This window comes from Solea solea, chromosome 11, assembly GCF_958295425.1.
Source record: "Solea solea chromosome 11, fSolSol10.1, whole genome shotgun sequence".
In the NCBI taxonomy this organism is placed as follows: Eukaryota; Metazoa; Chordata; class Actinopteri; order Pleuronectiformes; family Soleidae; genus Solea; species Solea solea.
The window spans coordinates 26,417,740-26,438,375 of NC_081144.1; the positions used below are offsets into that span (position 1 = coordinate 26,417,740).

The 20,636-nt window shown below is 40.7% G+C and overlaps 2 protein-coding genes across 3 annotated transcripts in view; both read left to right on the forward strand.

Moving 5' to 3' along the window:
* Positions 1-219: 219 nt before the first annotated feature.
* Positions 220-10,547, forward strand: si:rp71-17i16.5 (phosphatidylinositol 4,5-bisphosphate 3-kinase catalytic subunit gamma isoform). Its single transcript, XM_058641842.1, has 12 exons — positions 220-695; positions 1,432-2,579; positions 2,999-3,656; positions 4,083-4,148; positions 4,704-4,929; positions 6,266-6,360; positions 6,889-7,032; positions 7,127-7,217; positions 7,345-7,475; positions 8,237-8,348; positions 9,107-9,264; positions 9,675-10,547. Exons 1-12 carry the CDS (start codon positions 447-449, stop codon positions 9,930-9,932), a joined length of 3,336 nt encoding a protein of 1,111 aa, XP_058497825.1. The 5' UTR covers positions 220-446; the 3' UTR covers positions 9,933-10,547.
* Positions 10,548-12,840: 2,293 nt separating this feature from the next.
* lamb2l (laminin, beta 2-like) overlaps positions 12,841-20,636 on the forward strand; it is a 60,403-nt gene continuing 52,607 nt past the window's right edge. Inside the window, exon 1 of one of the 2 annotated variants that reach the window (XM_058642708.1) lies at positions 12,841-12,991. The gene's annotated coding sequence lies outside the window, so the exon portion shown is untranslated. Of the gene's footprint in view, positions 12,992-18,390; positions 18,412-20,636 lie in introns of those variants that run through there. The other variant, XM_058642710.1, reaches the window with a different exon arrangement.

Sequence of the window (20,636 nt, forward strand, 5' to 3'; positions counted from 1 at the left end):
AAGTCTAAGAAGAAGAAGCCAGGGGCAATACAGATAAAACCTGTTCAACGTGAACTACACAGTTTAAAAAAATACTTGAAACAAAAAGTTGCCTCCTCACAGTTCTTCTTAACCCTGGTGTCAGACCTGGATATGACTGAGCACAGCTGTGGGTATTGTTTTCTTTTTAAAGGAGAAGTCTAAACCTGTTGTGAGCTCAGAGCGGCTCTTTTATGTCGTTTACAGAAACAAAAAGGGAACAAGGAAGTCAATGAGTGCTTTGTCGAGGTTTATTTATGTGCTGGTGTTTGAGAACAGGTAGAAAAGAATGAGGAAGTCTGGAGGATCACAAAAAAGAGAACACACACACACACACACACAGAGACTCACACCTCACCTACACATGTATCAACTGAGGCTTTGAAAATGCATTTTTAACCTCTGGTTTTTGCTCTCTTTCAATATTAATGGACTCTGCATTGTTCCTGAATCAGCCTGAAAGTCCACGCGCTGTGGATTCTCCGTCAGGGATGGCGACTAAGAGCTGCTCTGAGAACATGTTGAAGTTCATCTGTGAGTTTAAAGCCACGTTTGCTCCATCTCTGTCGGGTGGTGATGAGGAATTCAACGCTCAGAATACGGAGTGTGAGACGGTGTCGGTCATCTTACCGGCACAGTGCAGCATTTACCAGCTGCGGATCCGCATCTGCATGGAGGTAGGAATACTACTGTTCCTTTTATTATACATATATGTATCCATATTCAAATAGAAAACTATAATTTAGAATGATGTTGGAGTGAGCGTGATGGGATTGTACTGAGAGTTTAGCAGGACAGAGTTATGTATCCTATTTAAATAGACTTTTTTTACATTTCCAAACACACAAACTTTCACAAATCAGAGTAACAATAACAAAATAAATATAATAGTAACTTCCCTGTATGTATAAATGAATGCAGAAAACATAAATAAACAACAGATAAGGGAGTCCTAGTCTTGATACATAAGCTTTAAGAATTAAGTCCACCATTTTAGGCCAAACTTAAAGCACTAGTATGTTTTTGTTAGGATAGTAGGATTGTATAAAGTACTTATACACAGTCAGCATCTTGAGTTCTTGATTCACTATTTTCTCCGTCATCAAATTCACATGTGCGATTTTGTGACTTTGACATATAAAATCCTTTGTTTAACACAAACTGACCAAAGGAGGCAACAGTAGATCAGCAGCTGCCATGTCACCACAAGTTAAAACGTCAATCTTTTTGTATGGACTTTGGTGCAGAGTGGAAGACTTACCAACTTTAATTTCCAGGCAAAACATATTGTGAAGTGGTGAAATAAAGTGGCAAACGTACTCTTAAGATTCAGAATTCTGGTACAATTCAGCCTTTATACGTCTTAACACACATCTTAACTCTATTTGTCAAATGTTGTATCGTTGCCTTTAGGCCCAGGAAAATAACTGCCACCCAGATCCACTTGCAATCCTTGACCCAGAGAGGTACACTCTGCTGTATGCTCGGGGGGACGACTGGTACGAGGCCTACGATGACTGCCAGGTGGTCAGGACGTTAGACATTCCGTGGTCACGCGACGACACTGGGCGCCTGACCGCACATATCGTGGTAAAACCCCTGGTGGCGGTCGATTCGGAGGTGGAGAAGAAGCAGCAGCAGTGTCTGGCGTACCTGATCGGACACAACCTGGAGAAAGAGGCATCCGACAGACTCGGTGAGCTCACGTTCACCCGCAGGAAACTGGCATCACCGAGAAGACAGGAGCTAAAAAGCCGCGATGACAAGTGGTACGCCACAGAGCCGTGGGTAACATGTGTCCCAGTTCCGTCTGAGCTGGAGGACCGGCTAAAGAGAAAGCTTCGGGTTACGTTCCATTACATGAACAAAATCAGCTTCAGCATAGATGTTGATTTTAGTGCAACACCAGATGTTCTCCTCAATGTCTTTAGAAGCGTGACGGCAGACCAAGGTATTGATATCGACTCCTCTGAAAGTCTGGCCTTAAAGGTCACAGGGAGGGAAGAGTTTTTATCCGGAGACAATGTCCTAAGGGATTTCCTCTGGGTTCGACATTGCCTGAAAACCAATCAAGACGTTAACGTCTCTGTGATTCCCGTGTCACAGCTCGCAGACGAGACTGTCAAGTTCAAGGACTGGCCGCTCGTCGACGGTTTCAGTGGCAAGTTCAGCTCCCATGATGATCTCTGCCTTGAGGGGAAGGACTTGGACGACATCTTCATGATATCTCTGTGGGACTGCGACAGAAAACTCAGGGTCAAGTTGCTTGGCTTCGACGTACCAAACCTTCCCAGCAAATGCCCCCAGGCTGTTTACGTGGAGGCCTCTATACTTTATGGCAGCAAGGTTCTCTCTTCTGTCTCCTCCACGCCCAAGGCCTTCGCAGATGAAGTGCTGTGGAATGAATGGCTGGAGTTTGATGTTCTACTCAGGGATCTGCCACGTGGAGCCAAGCTGGGTTTCACCATTATAGCTAGTGGTACTGACGTCTCGCCAATGACCAAGGACTCAGGGGAGGGGAAGGATCTCTACTTTGTTAACCTTCTTCTCATAGACCACAGGTGCGTTTTTCAAGCATATTTCTTGACCTTCAGTACTCAGCTGTAGGCAGCTAGATTTTCTTGAGTTAAGTTTGAAGATGTTTCACCTTTAATCCAAGAAATATTTAGCCACTGAAAACAGGGCACAACAAACTCTGTAACCGATTTTCAACGATTTAATCCTGAGAAAGCACAGAATGGACAATCCGGGCTTTAGTCAGTCATTCTGTCTAGGAGGTGTACATGGATTCGTCCACATTGAGTCCACATCTCATGCAAAAAACCCTTGTGGACCTGTGCACATAGACGGGTGTGGAAAACATGTCCTGAGAGTTGATCTTTAGATTCTGTTGTTAGTTATAGCTGAAATCTATTACAAATATTCCTAAATTGTGTATTTTTGTCAGTGTAAATCACTCTGCACTCGATCGTACCTGCAGGTCTGTTCTAAGCCAGGGCCCCTACACCCTTCACATGTGGGCCTACCCTGGTCTGCATGAAGAAGCCATCACCTACCAGGCAGATAAACTGTCCTCCGCGACCAACCCTGATGTAGTTGACTCCATGGCGATCAGCTTCTTTCTGGACCGCTACAGCTTCCCTGTGGTACAGCCAAACAGCTTCAGTTCCTCTGAATGTTCTGGTAGTCCCACCTCCAGCCTCTCTCCAACAGAATCAACTTCCCCCTCTACTAGACCTCCTTCTGCATCCTCCTCCCCCCATTCCATGCTCTCCAGCAGAGAGTTCCCCTCTCTGCACGTGGAAACTCATCCGTCAACTGACTCTAAACTTCTCAGATCCCGCACCACAGTCTCCAGTTCTAACAGACCTTGTCTAAGAAGGTTCCGGGAGGAGAGCATCCGCTACGCCTCCAACCTACCCCACTACCTACGCAATGTTGATTGGATGGACCATGGCGTGGTTGAGGATGTCCACTGGCTCCTGGGGAAGTGGGATCCCGGGGACCTGGACGTCACGTTGGCCCTGCAGCTGTTGAGCATGGACTTTGCTGACGAGATAGTCAGGAGACTTGCAGTCAAGAGATTAGAGAGCTTGTCCAATGACGAAGTTCTGAGGTATTTGCTGCAACTGGTGCAGGTACGTGTTTGTATTGATCTGAAGCTGTGGAAGAAAACTAAATCTGTGAATGTACTTGCACTTTGGCAGCAACAAATCCATATTAATGCTACTGGTAAAGGTCCATAATGTAAAATATGGGAGGGTTTATTGGCATAAATGAGGAAACTACCCAAAAGCATGTTTGTGTGTGTATAATCACTTTAACAAAAAGTATTTTGGTTTCAGCTTGACATCACCTTTAAATGTTCACAGGAATCATAGAGGACATTTTAAACAAAATTCATGTTTAAATTAAGATTGTTGTACACTGTACAGCAGCAATGTTGGAATTGTTCCACATAGACAACTTGTTTGTAATTATTGTATTTCTTTTTTATAATGGACTATGAAGATACACTATATGGGATTAGCAATGTTTAAAATTGTCATTGTTTATTCACACAGACCTTAAAAGTGGAGCCTTACCACGACAGTTTCCTCGCTCGCTACCTCATTCAGAGAGCTTTGAGGGTGAGTCACACAGCACCAGACCACCTATGACAATGTCTTTCTGAATTATTATTTACAGTAACTATACAAGTTGAAGCTGATACTTATCCCTGGAAACACAGCTGACACAAGGAAGAACCAGAATACTAGCTTAATTTCATACTTTCTTCTGCTTTTTTCTGCTTTAACTTGACAAAAGACGACAGAAAACTAAGTCAGTGATTTGACATGACAGCATGCAGAAGTTGTTGATCCACAGTTCAAATTTTCAGATTTATCATTTTGTGACTCTGATGTTTGAAAGGTTTTATTCAGATTTACCTAAATTGTTCAAACAAGGTAGCATTAGACCAGCAGCTCCCATGTGTGTGTGAGCCAAAATCCACTGTGTTTTCCATAGAGGAAATGATTTCCTCTATGGACTTTGGTGTGGGAGTGTGAAAGGTTTACAAATGTCATGATGTGTCCAATGGTGTGATAAAGCAATGAACAAATTCTTTATTTTTTATGGGGCAAATTGTATTTGGTGAGCATTGTATTATGTGGTCAAATGTGGTCACACGTCTTTCACCACAGAGCAAAAGAATCGGCCACTTCTTCTTCTGGTACGTGCGCAGTGAAGTGGCCGGATGCCCGTATTTCCGCCAACGTATGGCCGTGATACTGGAAGCCTATCTGCTGGGCTGTGGTCAGGCGATGCTCGACAGCTTCACACAGCAGGTCCAAGCTGTGATGGCCCTACAGGAGGTCGCCATCACAATCAAGAAACTCTTCCCTGACAGGAACGACCTTTGCCCTGCAGGTGGGAGCATGTTTATGGGTCTCTGTATTTATATACTGTACTTTAAGAATGTCCTCGTTAAAGCTGCATTAGTTTTAAATATGAGCATGTATGAGTCCATGAGATTCTAACCAAAGGTCAAGGGGCAGAAGACAGAATGAATTATGTGTTTCCATCATGGTTCGGTTTGGTTTGGTTTGGAATGGTAAAGTCCTTGTGTGTCGACTGAGAACAGTACCTTTACTTGTGCGGTGTGGGCTGTTCCCGATAGCCGCGTCAGTGAGGTACGTAGTGTGACGTCGTAGCATGATGTCATACCAGGGTAACAATGATGGAGGACATCCAACAGCTCTTTTTCCATGAGGTGTTTACACGGTTGCTTGGGATTAGGGGTGAGAATTGATAGGTTTTTATCAATATCAATGCCATTGTCGATTCTGCCTATCAATCCAATTCCTTATCAATTCTCTTATCGATTCCCAAAATGATGTATGCACAAGACTGTGAACATACTGAACAACACCATGACAAGATTTGGTGTAGAAAGAAAATCTAGTCTAAATAATTGAGACTGATACAATAAATAAAAAACAGGAATAGAAATGTAATAATTGCTAAATGCTTCATGCTAAATTACAGCTTAACGCTCCTTTTCTAAAGAGGGATAAACAATGTAAATGAAACAGTGAACATAACTACATCCACTTTAGATAAATAGGCATGAAAATAACGCTACTGTAAGCTTGTCACAGTACACTTAATGAACATCGGCAATGCTTATGTAAGAATACAAGCTTTTCGGGGAGGATTCTTGAGGGCATATTAAATGAATATGAACATTAGTAAAGTTACGTTACTGTCGTCAACGGAGGTCGCAGTGGAGCTTTGACCACAAACGTTAGCACTCGTACGCAGGCGGTCAAACACATGACATTCTTGGTACTTAATGCCATGCTGGGTTGACATGTTGCGAGTATTTGCCCCCTTACACCATATTAACGCATTGCGCTGATGACAAGGGGCAGAATTTTCTTCCTGTTTGGTGAAATGTACCGCTTGGGTTTTCTCCGGATCCTCCCACAGTCCAAAAACCTGCAGATTTAGGGATTAGATAATCTGGACACTCTAAGTGTGTGAGTGAGTGTGAGTGGATGTGTCCCTGTACAGAGACCGTCCATGTGGAGGATAAAGCAGCAAATGGATGAATGGTGTCTCACACACAGGGATGAGGTCCGTCCAGGGTTTCACACACATCACCACTGCAGCATTTAATTCCCTTGTGTTTTGCTCGGCTTAGTCTTTCATCCACAGCAGAAGCTTAACCATTGATTTCCCAGGTTTACTTTATTGGTTTCAGCTCACCTCAGACTTCAGGAGCTTCTGAGAAACTGTGACCTGCCAAATGAATTCCTGTTGCCCTTTGACCCTCGCATCAAAGTTGGGATGATCATGGTAAGATGTCTTTCTTTATGAGGTCCAATTTTTTCTCTTTGTGGGGACATTTTGACCTTGTGGGGACATTTTATTGTTTGGCTTTTTCAGGGTTAAGGGTTAGGTAATCCATTATGTCAAGGAGGGTCCTCCCTAAGATATAAAAACAAGTTTGTGTGTGTATACATGTCTTAAATAAACTGGTTTTACAGTGAGGGTCAAGGGTCAGGATCTAGGGAATGCATCATGTCTATGAGTGTCCACACGAAGATACTGATTTTATTGTGGAAAAGATTTTCAACAAAGAAACCAGCATGTGTGTGTGTGTGTGTGTTTGTGTGTGTACACAAGTGAGACTGGAGAGAAAAACTAGGTCAAATAGTGTTTTGTTAATTCCTCTGACGTCCACAAGAGGCGATAGAGTTCCACATTAGGTGAAGAACATTTAGTGGATCCAAACGACTGGTGCTCTTAGTGAATCAGTGGCCATGTTTGAAGCCTGTCACGTGACAGAGGCTCTTCTCTTTTGTGACCTGTTCCTGAACGCAGCTGGACAAATGCAAAGTGATGGCCTCCAAGAAGAAGCCTCTGTGGCTGGAGTTCTCTCCCATGCCGTCACCGACCTCCACTCCACCTGTGGGAATCATCTTCAAACAGGGAGACGACCTGAGGCAGGACATGCTGGTCATTCAGGTCAGCGACATGTTTCGCTCACTGTTTTGTAAATACTTGTACTTAGTAACTTACTAATGTTGTGGTTTTTCTGTAAATACATTGTCCTGTGCAGACTCTGGTGATGATGGATTCTATCTGGCAGGAGAAATCCCTGGACCTTAATCTCATTCCATACGGCTGCATCTCCACGGGACACAACATTGGTATTTACATGAACACAGTTTAAAGTTTAGAGATGCATTTCTAATGAATTATCACAGATTCAAAGTGTTTATTGTCATGTATACAATAAGAAGACATGACATTATGAATGAAGCCTCTGCTCAACAGGAATGATCGAGATTGTGAGGAACGCTGTGACCATCGCCGCGGTGCAGAGGAGTCACGGCGGCTCAGCTTCCGTTTTTAAAAATGACGCTCTGTTCGAGTGGCTCAAGTCCAAGTGTCCACTGCAGGAAATTGTGAGTGAAACTCCCCCTGTTTCCTATGAGAGATTTGGACACAGACCTGGTTATAGTACAAGTACACTTTATACATATATACATATGTATATATATATATATATATACACATATGTATATATGTATACTGTATATACGTATGTATATAGAGTATACATATATAGATATATACATATGTATATATGTATATACATATATACATATGTATAGTATACATATATACATATGTATATATGTATACACATATATACATATGTATATATGTATACTGTATATACATATGTGTATATGTATATTAGTCATTCGGGGCGGGACTGTGCCCTCGGCTCCTCCCCCAAGTTGATACAGAAGATGTCACATAAAGGCAGTAACGGACATTTTGCATCTAAAACGAACAGTTTGCAACTGCAACTCAGTTCTCATCGTTCGTTTAAAAGAGCCGCTCAAAAGATCCGGCTCGTCCAGAACGTCACAGCCCTCGTGTGTGGTAAGGACTAAAAAAAACATCTTTACATATTAAAGAAAGACCTTTACAGATATTTATATATCTAAATAGTATCTGTTTAACGGTTTGAATATGGGCTCATTGTTCGTTGATGTGTCCTAATTTTGGTTTGCCATTTTATATTTTATTCTGTGGAAAACACTGTGTGTGTGTGTGTGTGTGTGTGTGTGTGAGAGCTTAACACATACTATAAGAGTTGAATTCTTGTTATGATGGAGTTGTGATGGAGTAGATGATTGTGTCTTGTTTGTCTCAGCACTACGAGACGGTGGAGAGGTTTGTGAAGTCGTGCGCCGGTTACTGCGTGGCCACGTATGTTCTGGGTATCGGAGATCGACACAATGACAACATCATGATCACAGACCAAGGTGAAGGAGTACAAATACTCAGTTACTGTATCACATATCTGAACTTGACTTTGTTATTTATAATTCTCACAAGAAGAAGTTGGTATTATGGTCTGTATTTATATAGAGCTTCCTTACTCCTCCCTTTCTTTAATACTTTTGCTTCTAAAACTTAAGTACATTTCATATCAGTAAAGGACTTTTAAATGTTTAAGTGCAGTAGTATTACTTCTACTTCAGTAATATTATAAAAGAGAATAAGTCATTTTCTGGTAAGATAATTTAAGGTACTTTATACGCCCCCTGGTGTACTTAATGTCCACCAGGGGGCGACTCTGTCTTTTTGTTTTGTTCATGTTTTTACAGTAATGGACAAACTAAACATCTTTTTGTGAGTTTTGATGCTAACTGAGGGACACAGGAAACACAGCACAGGTGCACACGTGCAGGTACAGACCACAATGAAATGAAATCAGTGCACATTTATAATACAATTATAGCAGCAGATCAGGTCTTTTTTCATGTGAATTTCACAGATTTGACCGATGTGTGACTGGAAATGTATGATGAAATACAGAAAAATCAAAAGTTACTGACGTCATCAAAGTACTGACTTTAATGACTGGCCTGTGTTGGTTTGTATAAAAGCATCAGGCTGTGTGTGAATCTAAAGGCACACGTCAACGATGGCTGTAATTTCCCTCCATTACCTGAGAGCAGGAATTATCTGCAGCTGTGCAAATGTGTCCTGAGAGTTTCATGTTGTCATCTTTTTTCAGGGAACTTGTTTCACATCGACTTCGGTCACATCCTGGGCAACACCAAGCACTTCTTTGGCATGAACAGGGAGCGCGTGCCCTTCGTCCTCACACCTGACTTCCTGTACGTCATGGGCAGGGTCAAAGGTCGCAACAGCCTCTATTTTGGACGTTTCAGGGTAAGAGAATGTGAGGATGATTGAATTTAAACGTCTGTCACCCCCTGTGGACTTTTGAGGGATTCTAAAGTCAAATTCTGTCTCTGTATCTGAGCTGCGTGATTGATTTGGAACAGGCACAGACACATAGTCAGGCAGTTGTTTAGGGAGCGCTTGATTTGCGTTGCATTCTATTGCGAATCATCAAACTGGAGATTGTGAAGTTCATATCTTCGGTCCTAGCACCTACCTTTTACCCCCTCCCCTGCACGATCTCCTTCTGTACTGGGATCCACCTCTCAGCACTCTCACTCCTCTATCAGTCCACAGAGTTCTCTTCTTCTATGTCACTGATTCCTCTCTTGTAAGTGTCTTTGGACGACAGCGTGTGCTAAATGCTTGAATGTAAATGTAAGTATTTGTCTCCACAGGACACGTGCCTGCAGGCGTACCTGTCCCTGCGCTCACACTCTGGCCTGCTGGTCACCCTTTTCTCTCTCATGCTGCTGACCGGCATCCCCGAGCTGAGCCACGCAAAGGACATACACTACCTGCAGGAGGCGCTGCAGGTGGAGCAGAACGAGGCGGAGGCCAAGGAGCATTTCCTGCAGCAGATCTTGGTGTGTGAGCAGAAGGGCTGGCAAGTGCAGGCCAACTGGTGGATCCACCTGATGGCCAACACCAAATGAGTGTTTGACTCTTGACTGTGAATGTTATTGTTTTGTTTGGTCTTTGTGAAAAGAGTGTGTCCGTGTGTCTCCACATAAAACAAATCACTTCCTGTGCGACTGTCGCCGGGCGACACGAGATATCCTGAGAGACACAGAGTGAGAGTGTGTGAAGGACAGAGGTTGCACACTTCAGTTTTTATGTCTATTTCGAACAACGACTCTTGTTTCCCTGTTAAATTTGACATACATATGTATAATATATATAATGTACAATGTACAGGCTCATGTTTCTGTCGAGTGACCGTGCTGCTGCAGGGTTTGAAGATGATATGTTCATCTAATAATGGACAAATTCCACTATTTTTGCTTTTCAGAAGAAAAAAAGACAAATCGTTGATTCATTGGTCTGTGTGTGTGTCTGTGTGTGTGTGTGTGTGTGTGTGTGTGTGTGTGTGTTATGATAAATGAAGTGATAACCTGTTCCCTCGTTCACAGCATCCGTGTGTGTTCTTGTGCCTGCAGCAGAAACCTATTATAAACAGGAAATACTATTTCTACAAGTAGTTTTCTGATTGGCTGATTGACAGGTTGCGTTCATAGATCACTCTCTAATAAACTTCATCTTCTCTTTCATGTCATGTCGATTCAGTCTCTGCATTTTCCAGCAATGTAACCATAATGCTGTGTTCACAGGTGTGTTCTCTCACCAGAGCGCGGACCTGGATGTGTAAATACAGGATATAGATACAGCACTGAGTGGGTTTGTCATGAAACAGATTTATCACTGGTTACTGTGACTCTTTAGGTCAGGAGGAGGGAGGAGTACTCTTCAAGATTTATTTCCAATCTTATTTAACTTCTTAATCCGCAGACCTTCACCTTCTTAAATGTCTAAGACTAAGTGCAGGTTTACTGTGTTATTGATGCTACAGCTGTACAATTATACAAAACAAAGACAAATCAACAAGGAGTTTCAGTTTGCAATTTGTGGTGCAACGCTGCCACCTGCTGGAGATGCAAACCTCAGAAGAAACCAGATACACGGATAAATGGATTTATTTATTTCATTTTTTCTATTCCTTCTTTCAAGTCACCCTGTTTTGTTCATTCTGTCTTTTCTTCCTTCCCTCCGTTATTGCTTTCCTTCTAATCTCCCTCTTTCTTTCAGTCCCTTCTTTCTCCCCCTCTTTCTTTCAGTCCCTTCTTTCTCTCCTTCTTTCCATTGCTTCTTCAGTTCTTTCCATCCCTTCTCCCTCCTTTCTTTCTTTTTCATTAATTCCTTTTTTCTTCCATCTTCCTTTCTGTCCTTCTTTCCATCCTTCTTTGTCAATGCTTTCCGTCCCTTCTTTCTCTCCTCCTTTTTCAGTCCCTTCTGTCTATTTCTTTAATTCAGTAGATTGTATATATCATTAGGATTTTCACCACTTCACTTGTGTTTTAGTTTCATTTCTATACTGAAACTTTTTTCTCCTTTTATTCTGCTTCTCCACGTGTGTGTGTGTTTGTGAATTTAGAAGTTTAAAGAACTTAATTTAATAGAACACGTCTCTATTTTCCCCATAAATTTGAAAAGTTGTCTGATTTACTTTAGACACGTTAACCTGCAAATTGTGTTATTTTTATTTATAATTCACACTTTTAAGGATTGTATTGGGTGTCGTTCCTTTTCCATGGATTTGGACTTCTTTAAGACTTTAATCTTTCTACTTCTTACCTAATTCAAAACTTTCGTTTATGCTGTTTTCATTCTGACTTTAAGGATTTTATCTTTCCACTTTGTATTGATATTTTTTTTTGTGTAAAAATATAAATAAAACAACATTGAGTCACACACACACACACACACACACACACACACACTCCCATTGACATGTGATGTGTATCAGTTGACCTGGCTGGCTCCACATAATGAGCTCGCTGATGGAGACTGTCATCTCTTGATAATTCCCGTGGTTCAAATCCTCAGTCAATGATGAGTTCGCCCACGACACATGACAGAGCGACACGCTACACTGTGACCAGGCAAACGACACAGTGTATTCACGAGTGACACTTACACTGTGGAAGTAATCACATGGTTTCAAATAAAAAACAACCCAAGGAAGTCCATATTTTAGATTCCAATATTATTGTCACACGTCATGCTTTTACTGTTCTTTTAATGTTCTTTGGTTTAGTTTCATAGGAAAAGAATTCCCACATTTTTCTCAGAATTCTGACTTTACTCTCAGAATTCAGACTTTTTCTCAGAATTCTGACTTTTTTTTACCTCAGAATTGCAACTTTCTGATTTTAATCTCAGAACTCAGACTTTTTCTCCGAATTCAGACTTTTTTTCCTCATAATTCCAATTTTTTTAACTTTCTGACTTTTTCTTAGAACTCTGACTTTTTTCTCAGAATTCAGACTTTCTGACTTTAATGTTCCAACTTTTTTCTCAGAATTCAGACTTTCTGATCTTTTCTCAGAATTTAGACTTTTTTCTCAGCATTCCGAAGTTCTGAGTTTTTCTCAGAATTCCGGCTTCCTGATTTTAATCTCAGAATTCAGACTTTAAAAATGTTTTACACCTGGCCCTAATCCTCTTATATAATACATTATACAAACTAAAAATATATGTATCTATAGTCAGGGGGCGTGATCACCAAAAGTCCGCCCACAACAGCAAGTAGAGTTAAATTGACAGTGAAGCCAAAATTCATGTTCACTGTGCAGCACTGAGGAATTTAACACCTGTAATATTTAACCAGGTTACTCCACAGTATGTGAGTGAGTGAGGGAGGGAGTACGTGAGTGCGTGAGTGGGTGGGGTCTCCTCACCTGAGTCTCCTGGGTTTTTTTTCTCCTGAGGGGCAAAGACTACGGCGTGTTCACTGACACTCGCCCCGCCTCCTCCTCCTCACCTCCGCTGCTGCAGCCTAGAGTCTGCGCTCACACACACACACACACAGAGGCGGCGGTGCTGCCGGACGGAAGAGAACGAGAGGGAGAGAAAGTCTGTGTGAACGTGTGAACGTGTGAATGTGTGAAAGTTACATGAACACAGAGAAAAAGAGTGTCTGAAAACTACCGAGCAGGTGAGCTCTCCGCACACACACACACACACACACACACACACAGAGTACAGTTGTAATATTAAGGTTTAGTGTGTGCCGCTGTCTCTGCTCACTTTATATCACTATTTAATCAAAAAGATATCGGCACCAGTGCAGCACGATATTAGGAAAACGTGGCGATATGCGATAACTTTGCTGAATAATGCAATGACTTCACAGACTGACTGAATGAATGAGTGAGTCAGTAATCTAGTTTAATCTGAGGACATATCTTGAGTTCAGGTGTTTTCATGCTGTTTTAAAATATATAAACAGAATCAGCTAACATTTGAGACAATGACAGAGCCATGATTATTGTTGGGGGGAAGAAATTGAAATTTTTAAATTTTATTTCTAAAAACGGTTGAAAAAGGTTGTTCATTTATGTTATGGATCTGGTGGAACATTATGGTATATGAATTTATTGGAAAACTCTATCAGACACAATTTGTAGAAGGTAATATTAAGAAATCAGAATTTGTAAACTTTTTGGATTAAAATCAGTTTACATTTACATTTACAGTTTACAAAAGTCCAAATAAAAGTGAGTGAGCTTGTGTCAGACTTGTGCTGAAGAAACTAGGAACCTGCTCCGTGTGTGTGTGTGTGTGTGTGTGTGTGACCACTGATGACTGGAAGGCAGATTGGTGACACTGTTGCACACATTCCTACCAGATTAAGCAGCGGTTCAGATTAATGGAGAGCAGAGCTCAGATTCACCGTCTACAATAGTGTCGGTAACATTCAGTCTGCTGCTGCTGCTGCTGCTGCTGCTGTACGTGGAAAAGAAAGTTTCACTGACACAGTGAAAGTTTCTGTAAAACTGTAAAAAAACAACAACATGTTCCTTCTTATCAGGTTTGCACTTCTCAGTGGAATTCAGGAATTCTGTATTGTCCTTCATTTCTTTTCATCAGCTTGTCAGGGTATTTAGGCATGTGTTGTGCGTGTGTGTGTGTGTGTGTGTGTGTGTCTGGAGGTGCGTGTTCTCATGGCTCTCGTGGGCTTAGTCTAGCTTTAATCAGCTCAAGGACCTGGCCTCTCGCCCTACTGCTGAGATCAAATGTACCCTAAAGGGTTAAGAGGATCCACGAGTAGCAGGTAGTTAAGTGGCCATGTGGGAGCGAGACTGTGTTCAGCATATGAATCTGTTTCTGATGGAACACATGACGTTTTAGGACACAACTAAGGAAAGGGCCCAGATAGAGGTGTGTGAAAGTCATCCAGCAATCCCACCATGCAAGAGTTGGAACAATAACAATAACATTTGAGCTACTACTTGAGCTACAAACTTGGCTTGTAACTGGAGGGTTGCCAGTTCGAGTCCCCACAGGGTGAAAGGGCTAGGGTATCCCTGAGCAAGGTACCCAACCCCCCATTGCTCCCTCTAGGAAGGTTCCTAGTAGAGCGTGGGTCAAATGCAGGTAAAGAATTACCCCTAGTTACCCCCATACATACTGTATACACTATGTCACACAACTTGTCTCTTTATCAACTGTTTCTACAAAAGGTGAAGATGGTGGATAGATGTTGTTCCCTGTGATCACACAACTGTTGAGGTTCAGTGTTTGATCACTGATATAAAACATCAGACTCCACTTGATGACTGCATATTAGATACAGAATCCACCAACTGTTGTTTCTTTGACACACTTTTTTTATTTTGCGACGTGTAAGAGTTTTCCGGCGTAGGATGAGGGAAATTTCATCAGACATTTGGGCAGTTCTTGGCATTCCGCTGGAACAATGTCGGCTCCGGCTGTTTCCATACTCGGGAAATGCTCCAGGTGCATTGTAAGGGCCAGATATGTTCATCGTGGTTCTTTCAGCCAATATGGCGGCATCAACAATCTGAGTCTTGTGGCTCCTCCTTGTCTGTCACCATGTGGTCACTACATGCAGGACATGAGTGGTGAGTGGGGGAAGGAACAGGCTCTGGTTTCTGCTCAGACTTGGGCGGGGTTTTGTCTCATTCTGTTAATCTCGGATGAAAATATAAAGATATTGCTTTAAAAAACTCTATATATCGCCTAGGCCCCAGTGTTAGCTCATCGTAAAACATGCACGATGCTGCCAGGTCCAAACTAACTCCTTCTTCATCCTGTTCTTGTAACATATAAATTAGTTATTAAAAGAAATGTTCTAATGATCAATCAGCAAAACTGAAACTCAGAGGTACTACAGAGGTAAACATTTCTAACTCAGAACCAACTTTCAGTTTCCAACCTCATGAGCCAGTTTTGCATTTTGCAAGCAACTGTATCAACTTATGTGGGGTTCTATGATCGGCTATGATCCATGAACCCTAAACCCAAGAATCTCAAGAATCGGGCAGAAGAAAAGATGGCCCAGGTTCCATGGTGTAGTGGTTAGCTCGTCTGCTTTACACGCTGAGGGTCCTTGCTTCAATCCCCAGTGGAACCAGACTTTTAGGGCAATCCATAGCCAAGTGGAGGGTCATTGGTTGAAATCCTGGGACAGGTCTGTCTGCGTTGCCCCTGAGCAAAGAGCTTCCCACCAGAGAGTTGATGTCATACAACCAATGTAACGCTGGCATTCACTCAAGTCCTTTCAGGATAGCACTACCCTGTTCACCCTCATAGAAGTATGTACACACTAGACAACACATAACACACGTGATATGTCACACAACTCCTCACTTCACTGGCTGTTTTCATTGTCAAATCCAATCCAACTTTATTTATAAAGCACTTTGAAAAACAACAACAGCTGAAACAAAGTGTTGTACATCAGAGATAAAAAACGTATTTTACTGCAGAGACTCCGCCTCTGTAAACACCAATACCGACTCCAGTCCGACTAAGAGTGTACATGCAGGAGTAATCGGACTATGAATCACACTATCTATGTATGTTAGTCCGACTAAGCCTCGCTCTTCTTTAATTGGACTAATGTGTTTACATGACATGAAGAAAACCAAATGATAGTCTTAGTCTGACTCAAATTGGACTTTTAACATGATTCTGTTAAAGGCAATTGGACTTTCATAGCTGCAGTCAATCAAATGAATTCATAATGTTTGGTTTTATAGTTAAAGTAGTTTGTGTAAAACAAATTGGTGAAATTGTGAATCATCAGACAAAAGAAGCTCCACCCCTGACATTTATGTCTATAACACCGTGCCCTTTGTGCTCTTCAGGAATTGATAGATCAGGAAATGTCTTGCTCTACCTTCGTCCTTTCACTCAGTCACTGACTGGTTGGGCCTCTGCAGGCTGACAGATGCTCATAATTACACTAGCTGATATAAATCATCCCCTTCCCTGCAGCACTGACAGGAGGCGCTGATAATATCCAGCCTCTGTTCCATGTCTCAGGTGCTCTTGTCTAGAAATGATGCCAGTCTCACAGTCAGGAGATGCAAAGACATGATTTGTCTTTTCAATCATATTCATCAGAATTAGGGCTGTTTCATTTCTATAATTAATCACTGAATTTCAATAGTAACTTGAGATTAATCACGTTTTTTTTTAACAATGTATAGCAGCCGTTATCAGTAAATCTGGATTGAGAATCAAATGAAAAGATGAAAGAAGTGCAAACAGCCTGAGGAAACACAATGTCTAAGGGTTTAATAGTTTTACTAAATAATCTCTGCACTGACTTGTTTGTCGTCCCCGCTCATATATAGATATCTATATATATATATATATATACATATATATAAAAATATGTATGTATATATATAAAGTTGCCCTTTTTTGCATGGAAATAAGTAACTGTACACAGAGTTTCTCCGTTGATGGACATTGTCTCTGATCAGGCCTGACTAATGGAGCGTCTCACCCTCTCTTGAACAAACACAAAGAGAGAGAGAGGAACTATGTGTTGGAAAAGGCTGATTGGCTGTGAATCGAGTCACAGATTGTCTCGTCCAAAACAGGAAATGTGATTTCCTTAAATGTTTAGAAATATCCTTCTTATCGTCCTCGACCATGAAAGGATGCACTGATTGCTCCTCTTTTTTATTTTTAGAGTTCTATGACACATCTTTGGTTGATTGATGACGTGTCAGCTGTTCTCCTCATCTTGTCCATTTTAGATGACTCGGCAAGAACGAGCCTTCAAAATAAAATACAGATACAGATTAGTTTAATGCACCTCTATTTAGATATAAAAACTTTTATTTATTTAATCATAGAAATGTGACATGAAATACTCATGCCTGCCAATAACCAATAATGAATAAACATAATAAATAACATAAAAGTAAAATAAATATTCGGCTTGTGTCGACAACTGTTGCCTGTTTGCTGCTAAATGAATGTAAAAGTGTTTTTATTGTATAAACATTTGCATAAAGGAGAAGGAATATATAGTTTTTGGTTTTCAGCAAGTTGTAAACCATGTTTAAGCTGTGAATGTTCATTACAGGTTTTATTGGCAGAAATTGAATATAATACACATATTTACTATATGTAAGAATAGTTTGTATTTTGTGGGCTTTTATACGTACCTCAGGCAAACGCTGAATGATAATAAAATATAAATAAAATATCTAATTATGATTTGAGGCCATTTTGTCCACATGTCTATGGCCTGTGGTTGTTATAGAGTTAGAGTGAGTGTGATGGGAAAGACCAAACTGGGTCACTGAGACTGCATTGTTTTAGTAATTAGTCCACAAGGGGCAGTAGAGGTTGTGCATGAAGCTTTAAATTGTTTTAAACATGTATGTATTAGAAATGACAACCTTTGTGAACACATTTTGAAGTGGAATCTTTCTATGATAAACAAAGTAGAGTGGCATCATTTGTGGTACATGACACACTGCACTGTGAAGGACTGTGGCCTTGACTAAACCTCTGACTTAAATCCACTTTACTGACCTAATCTCCTGCTGAACCTCAGAGCTGCCCTGCTCACCTCCACCTCTCACCTGCAGATTCTCCCACTTTCTAGTCCAGACATGAAAGTGGTGAACGTGTTGGCCGGTGTGTGTCTGTGTGTGTGTGTGTGTGTGTGTGTGTGTGTCTGCACTGAGTTATAATCACCTCAAAAACCTCCTACTGTCGAGTCTTGCCCTTGCATGAGCGTCTGTCGGCCTTGCAGGTGTGTCTCCCCCGAGTTAAACAATCATTTTGGTGATTAAGACGACACAAACAGCAGAGTTGAACTCAGAATTCAGTTGCTGCTGCGTCGGTTCTACATGGACAAGAAGAACACACACTTTTCCATTGTGTATGTGTGTGTGTGTGTGTGGTACAAAGGTTGTGTTGAACCATGTAAGCCCAGCAGTCGTAGGAATTAGGCGTGCTCTGTTTGAGGTTTGGGTCAGTAGCAGTGAATATGTGCTGTTCATGGAAGACTTAACTCTGTGTGTGTGTGTGTGTGTGTGTGTGTTTGTGTGTGTAATCTGAAATGCAGAATTACCTCTGACGGTAAGCAAACATCCACATCGTATTATGAGATTTCCTGACGATGCATATGTATCAGTATAGTGGATCGGGAGTTTTACTTTCAAGGGAAGACACTTTTTTACTACATTGTGGTTTAAGTGGATCCTGTGTGTGTGTGTGTGTGTGTGTGTGTGTGGGTGGTCTGTGAAATCAAACAGATATTTGTCGAGTTGTCGACTCTCGACGTGATCTTGGTTCTTTGAGCGCTTTCACAGTTCACTGTTTCCTTAAGAGTTGCTTAAAGGGTTAGTGCCGGGTGCTTTTATGAGGTGCTGACACAGAGTCAACGCTGACAATGCCTCTGGCTCTTCTCCTGAGCCGGGATCCAGATTTTCCATTATACAGTTTAGTACGACTCGGCTCGACTTGTTTGTTTTTGTTTTTCCATGAGTTCCATGATAGGTACCTAGTACCTGGTCCTTTGTTAGCTGTTTTGGTGAGGTTCCACGTGAGCTGAGCAGATACTGCTCCTGGTCTCTCTCTTCTATCTCTACCTCACCTCCCTCTTGTCCTTTCTCTCCCCCCACATCTCCTCTGTCGCCCATTTTTCCTTTCACCCCAAACTGTATTGGCAGATGGCCTCGACAGGTTTTTTCTCTCCTACTTAATCCTACTTATAATTCCAAAATCTACTTAAAGTTCCAAATTCTACTTATAGTTCCAAAATCTATTTAAAGTTCCAAAATCTATTTAAAGTTCCAAATTCTACTTATAGTTCCAAATTCTACTTATAGTTCCAAAATCTATTTAAAGTTCCAAATTCTACTTATAGTTCCAAAATCTATTTAAAGTTCCAAATTCTACTTATAGTTCCAAAATCTATTTAAAGTTCCAAATTCTACTTATAGTTCCAAAATCTACTTATAGTTCCAAATTCTACTTATAGTTCCAAAATCTATTTAAAGTTCCAAATTCTACTTATAGTTCCAAAATCTATTTAAAGTTCCAAATTCTACTTATAGTTCCAAAATCTATTTAAAGTTCCAAATTCTACTTATAGTTCCAAAATCTATTTAAAGTTCCAAATTCTACTTATAGTTCCAAAATCTATTTAAAGTTCCAAATTCTACTTATAGTGCCAAAATCTATTTAAAGTTCCAAATTCTACTTATAGTTCCAAAATCTACTTATAGTTCCAAATTCTACTTGTAGTTCCAAATTCTACTTATAGTTCCAAAATCTATTTAAAGTTCCAAAATCTAATTATAGTTCCAAATTCTACTTGTAGTTCCAAATTCTACTTATAGTTCCAAAATCTACTTATAGTTCCAAATTCTACTTATAGTTCCAAAATCTATTTAAAGTTCCAAATTCTACTTATAGTTCCAAAATCTATTTAAAGTTCCAAATTCTACTTATAGTTCCAAAATCTATTTAAAGTTCCAAATTCTACTTATAGTTCCAAAATCTACTTATAGTTCCAAATTCTACTTATAGTTCCAAATTCTACTTATAGTTCCAAAATCTACTTATAGTTCCAAATTCTACTTATAGTTCCAAAATCTATTTAAAGTTCCAAATTCTACTTATATTCCAAAATCTACTTATAGTTCCAAAATCTACTTATATTCCAAAATCTACTTATAGTTCCAAAATCTACGTATAATTCCAAAATCGATTTATAATTTCAAAATCAACTTAAAGTTCCAAAAAAAAATGTATTATTCCAAAATCTACTCAAATCCCACTGATTGGTCAGAGAGTGTCGTCACTGAAGAGTCATGAGCGCGACGTCTGACACAAGAATCAAAGTGAACAATGCCGAACTGTAGATTAAAGTTAAAAAGACTTAAAAATCCTGAAAACATTAACGTCAGAGACTTGCTCTCACTGGAAACACGACTGTCACCCATAACAGAAGCAATTTTCTCCACTTTTAAAGTCTTCATTTGCTTCAGTCTCACTTTTAGACAGTCTTTTTGACTAGAAAGTGAAAGTTTGTGTTGCTTTAGAAGTCACTTTTGACCTGCACCAAAGTCCATCATGGCACAGAGCAGTTGTTGCTCCATTAGTAAGTTAAAATGTGTTATTTTGTGACTCTGGTGTTTAAAATCCTTCTCTCACATGTACCTAAATGACACAAAATGACCAAAGGAAACAACAGTACACCAGCAGCTGCTGTGTCCCTGCAAGCTTCAAATGTAGAGTTTCTCTGTAATCTTTGGTGTGGGAGAGTGAGCACTTTACAAACTTCCAAATTCCAGTCA

Excerpts from the sequence above, each read along its gene's own strand:
- si:rp71-17i16.5 (XM_058641842.1), top strand. The coding sequence starts at position 447 with ATGGACTCTGCATTGTTCCTGAATCAGCCTGAAAGTCCACGCGCTGTG. Across the intron at positions 696-1,431 it reads GGATCCGCATCTGCATGGAG|GCCCAGGAAAATAACTGCCA; the intron begins GTAGGAATACTA and ends CGTTGCCTTTAG. Across the intron at positions 7,218-7,344 it reads CTCCACGGGACACAACATTG|GAATGATCGAGATTGTGAGG; the intron begins GTATTTACATGA and ends TCTGCTCAACAG.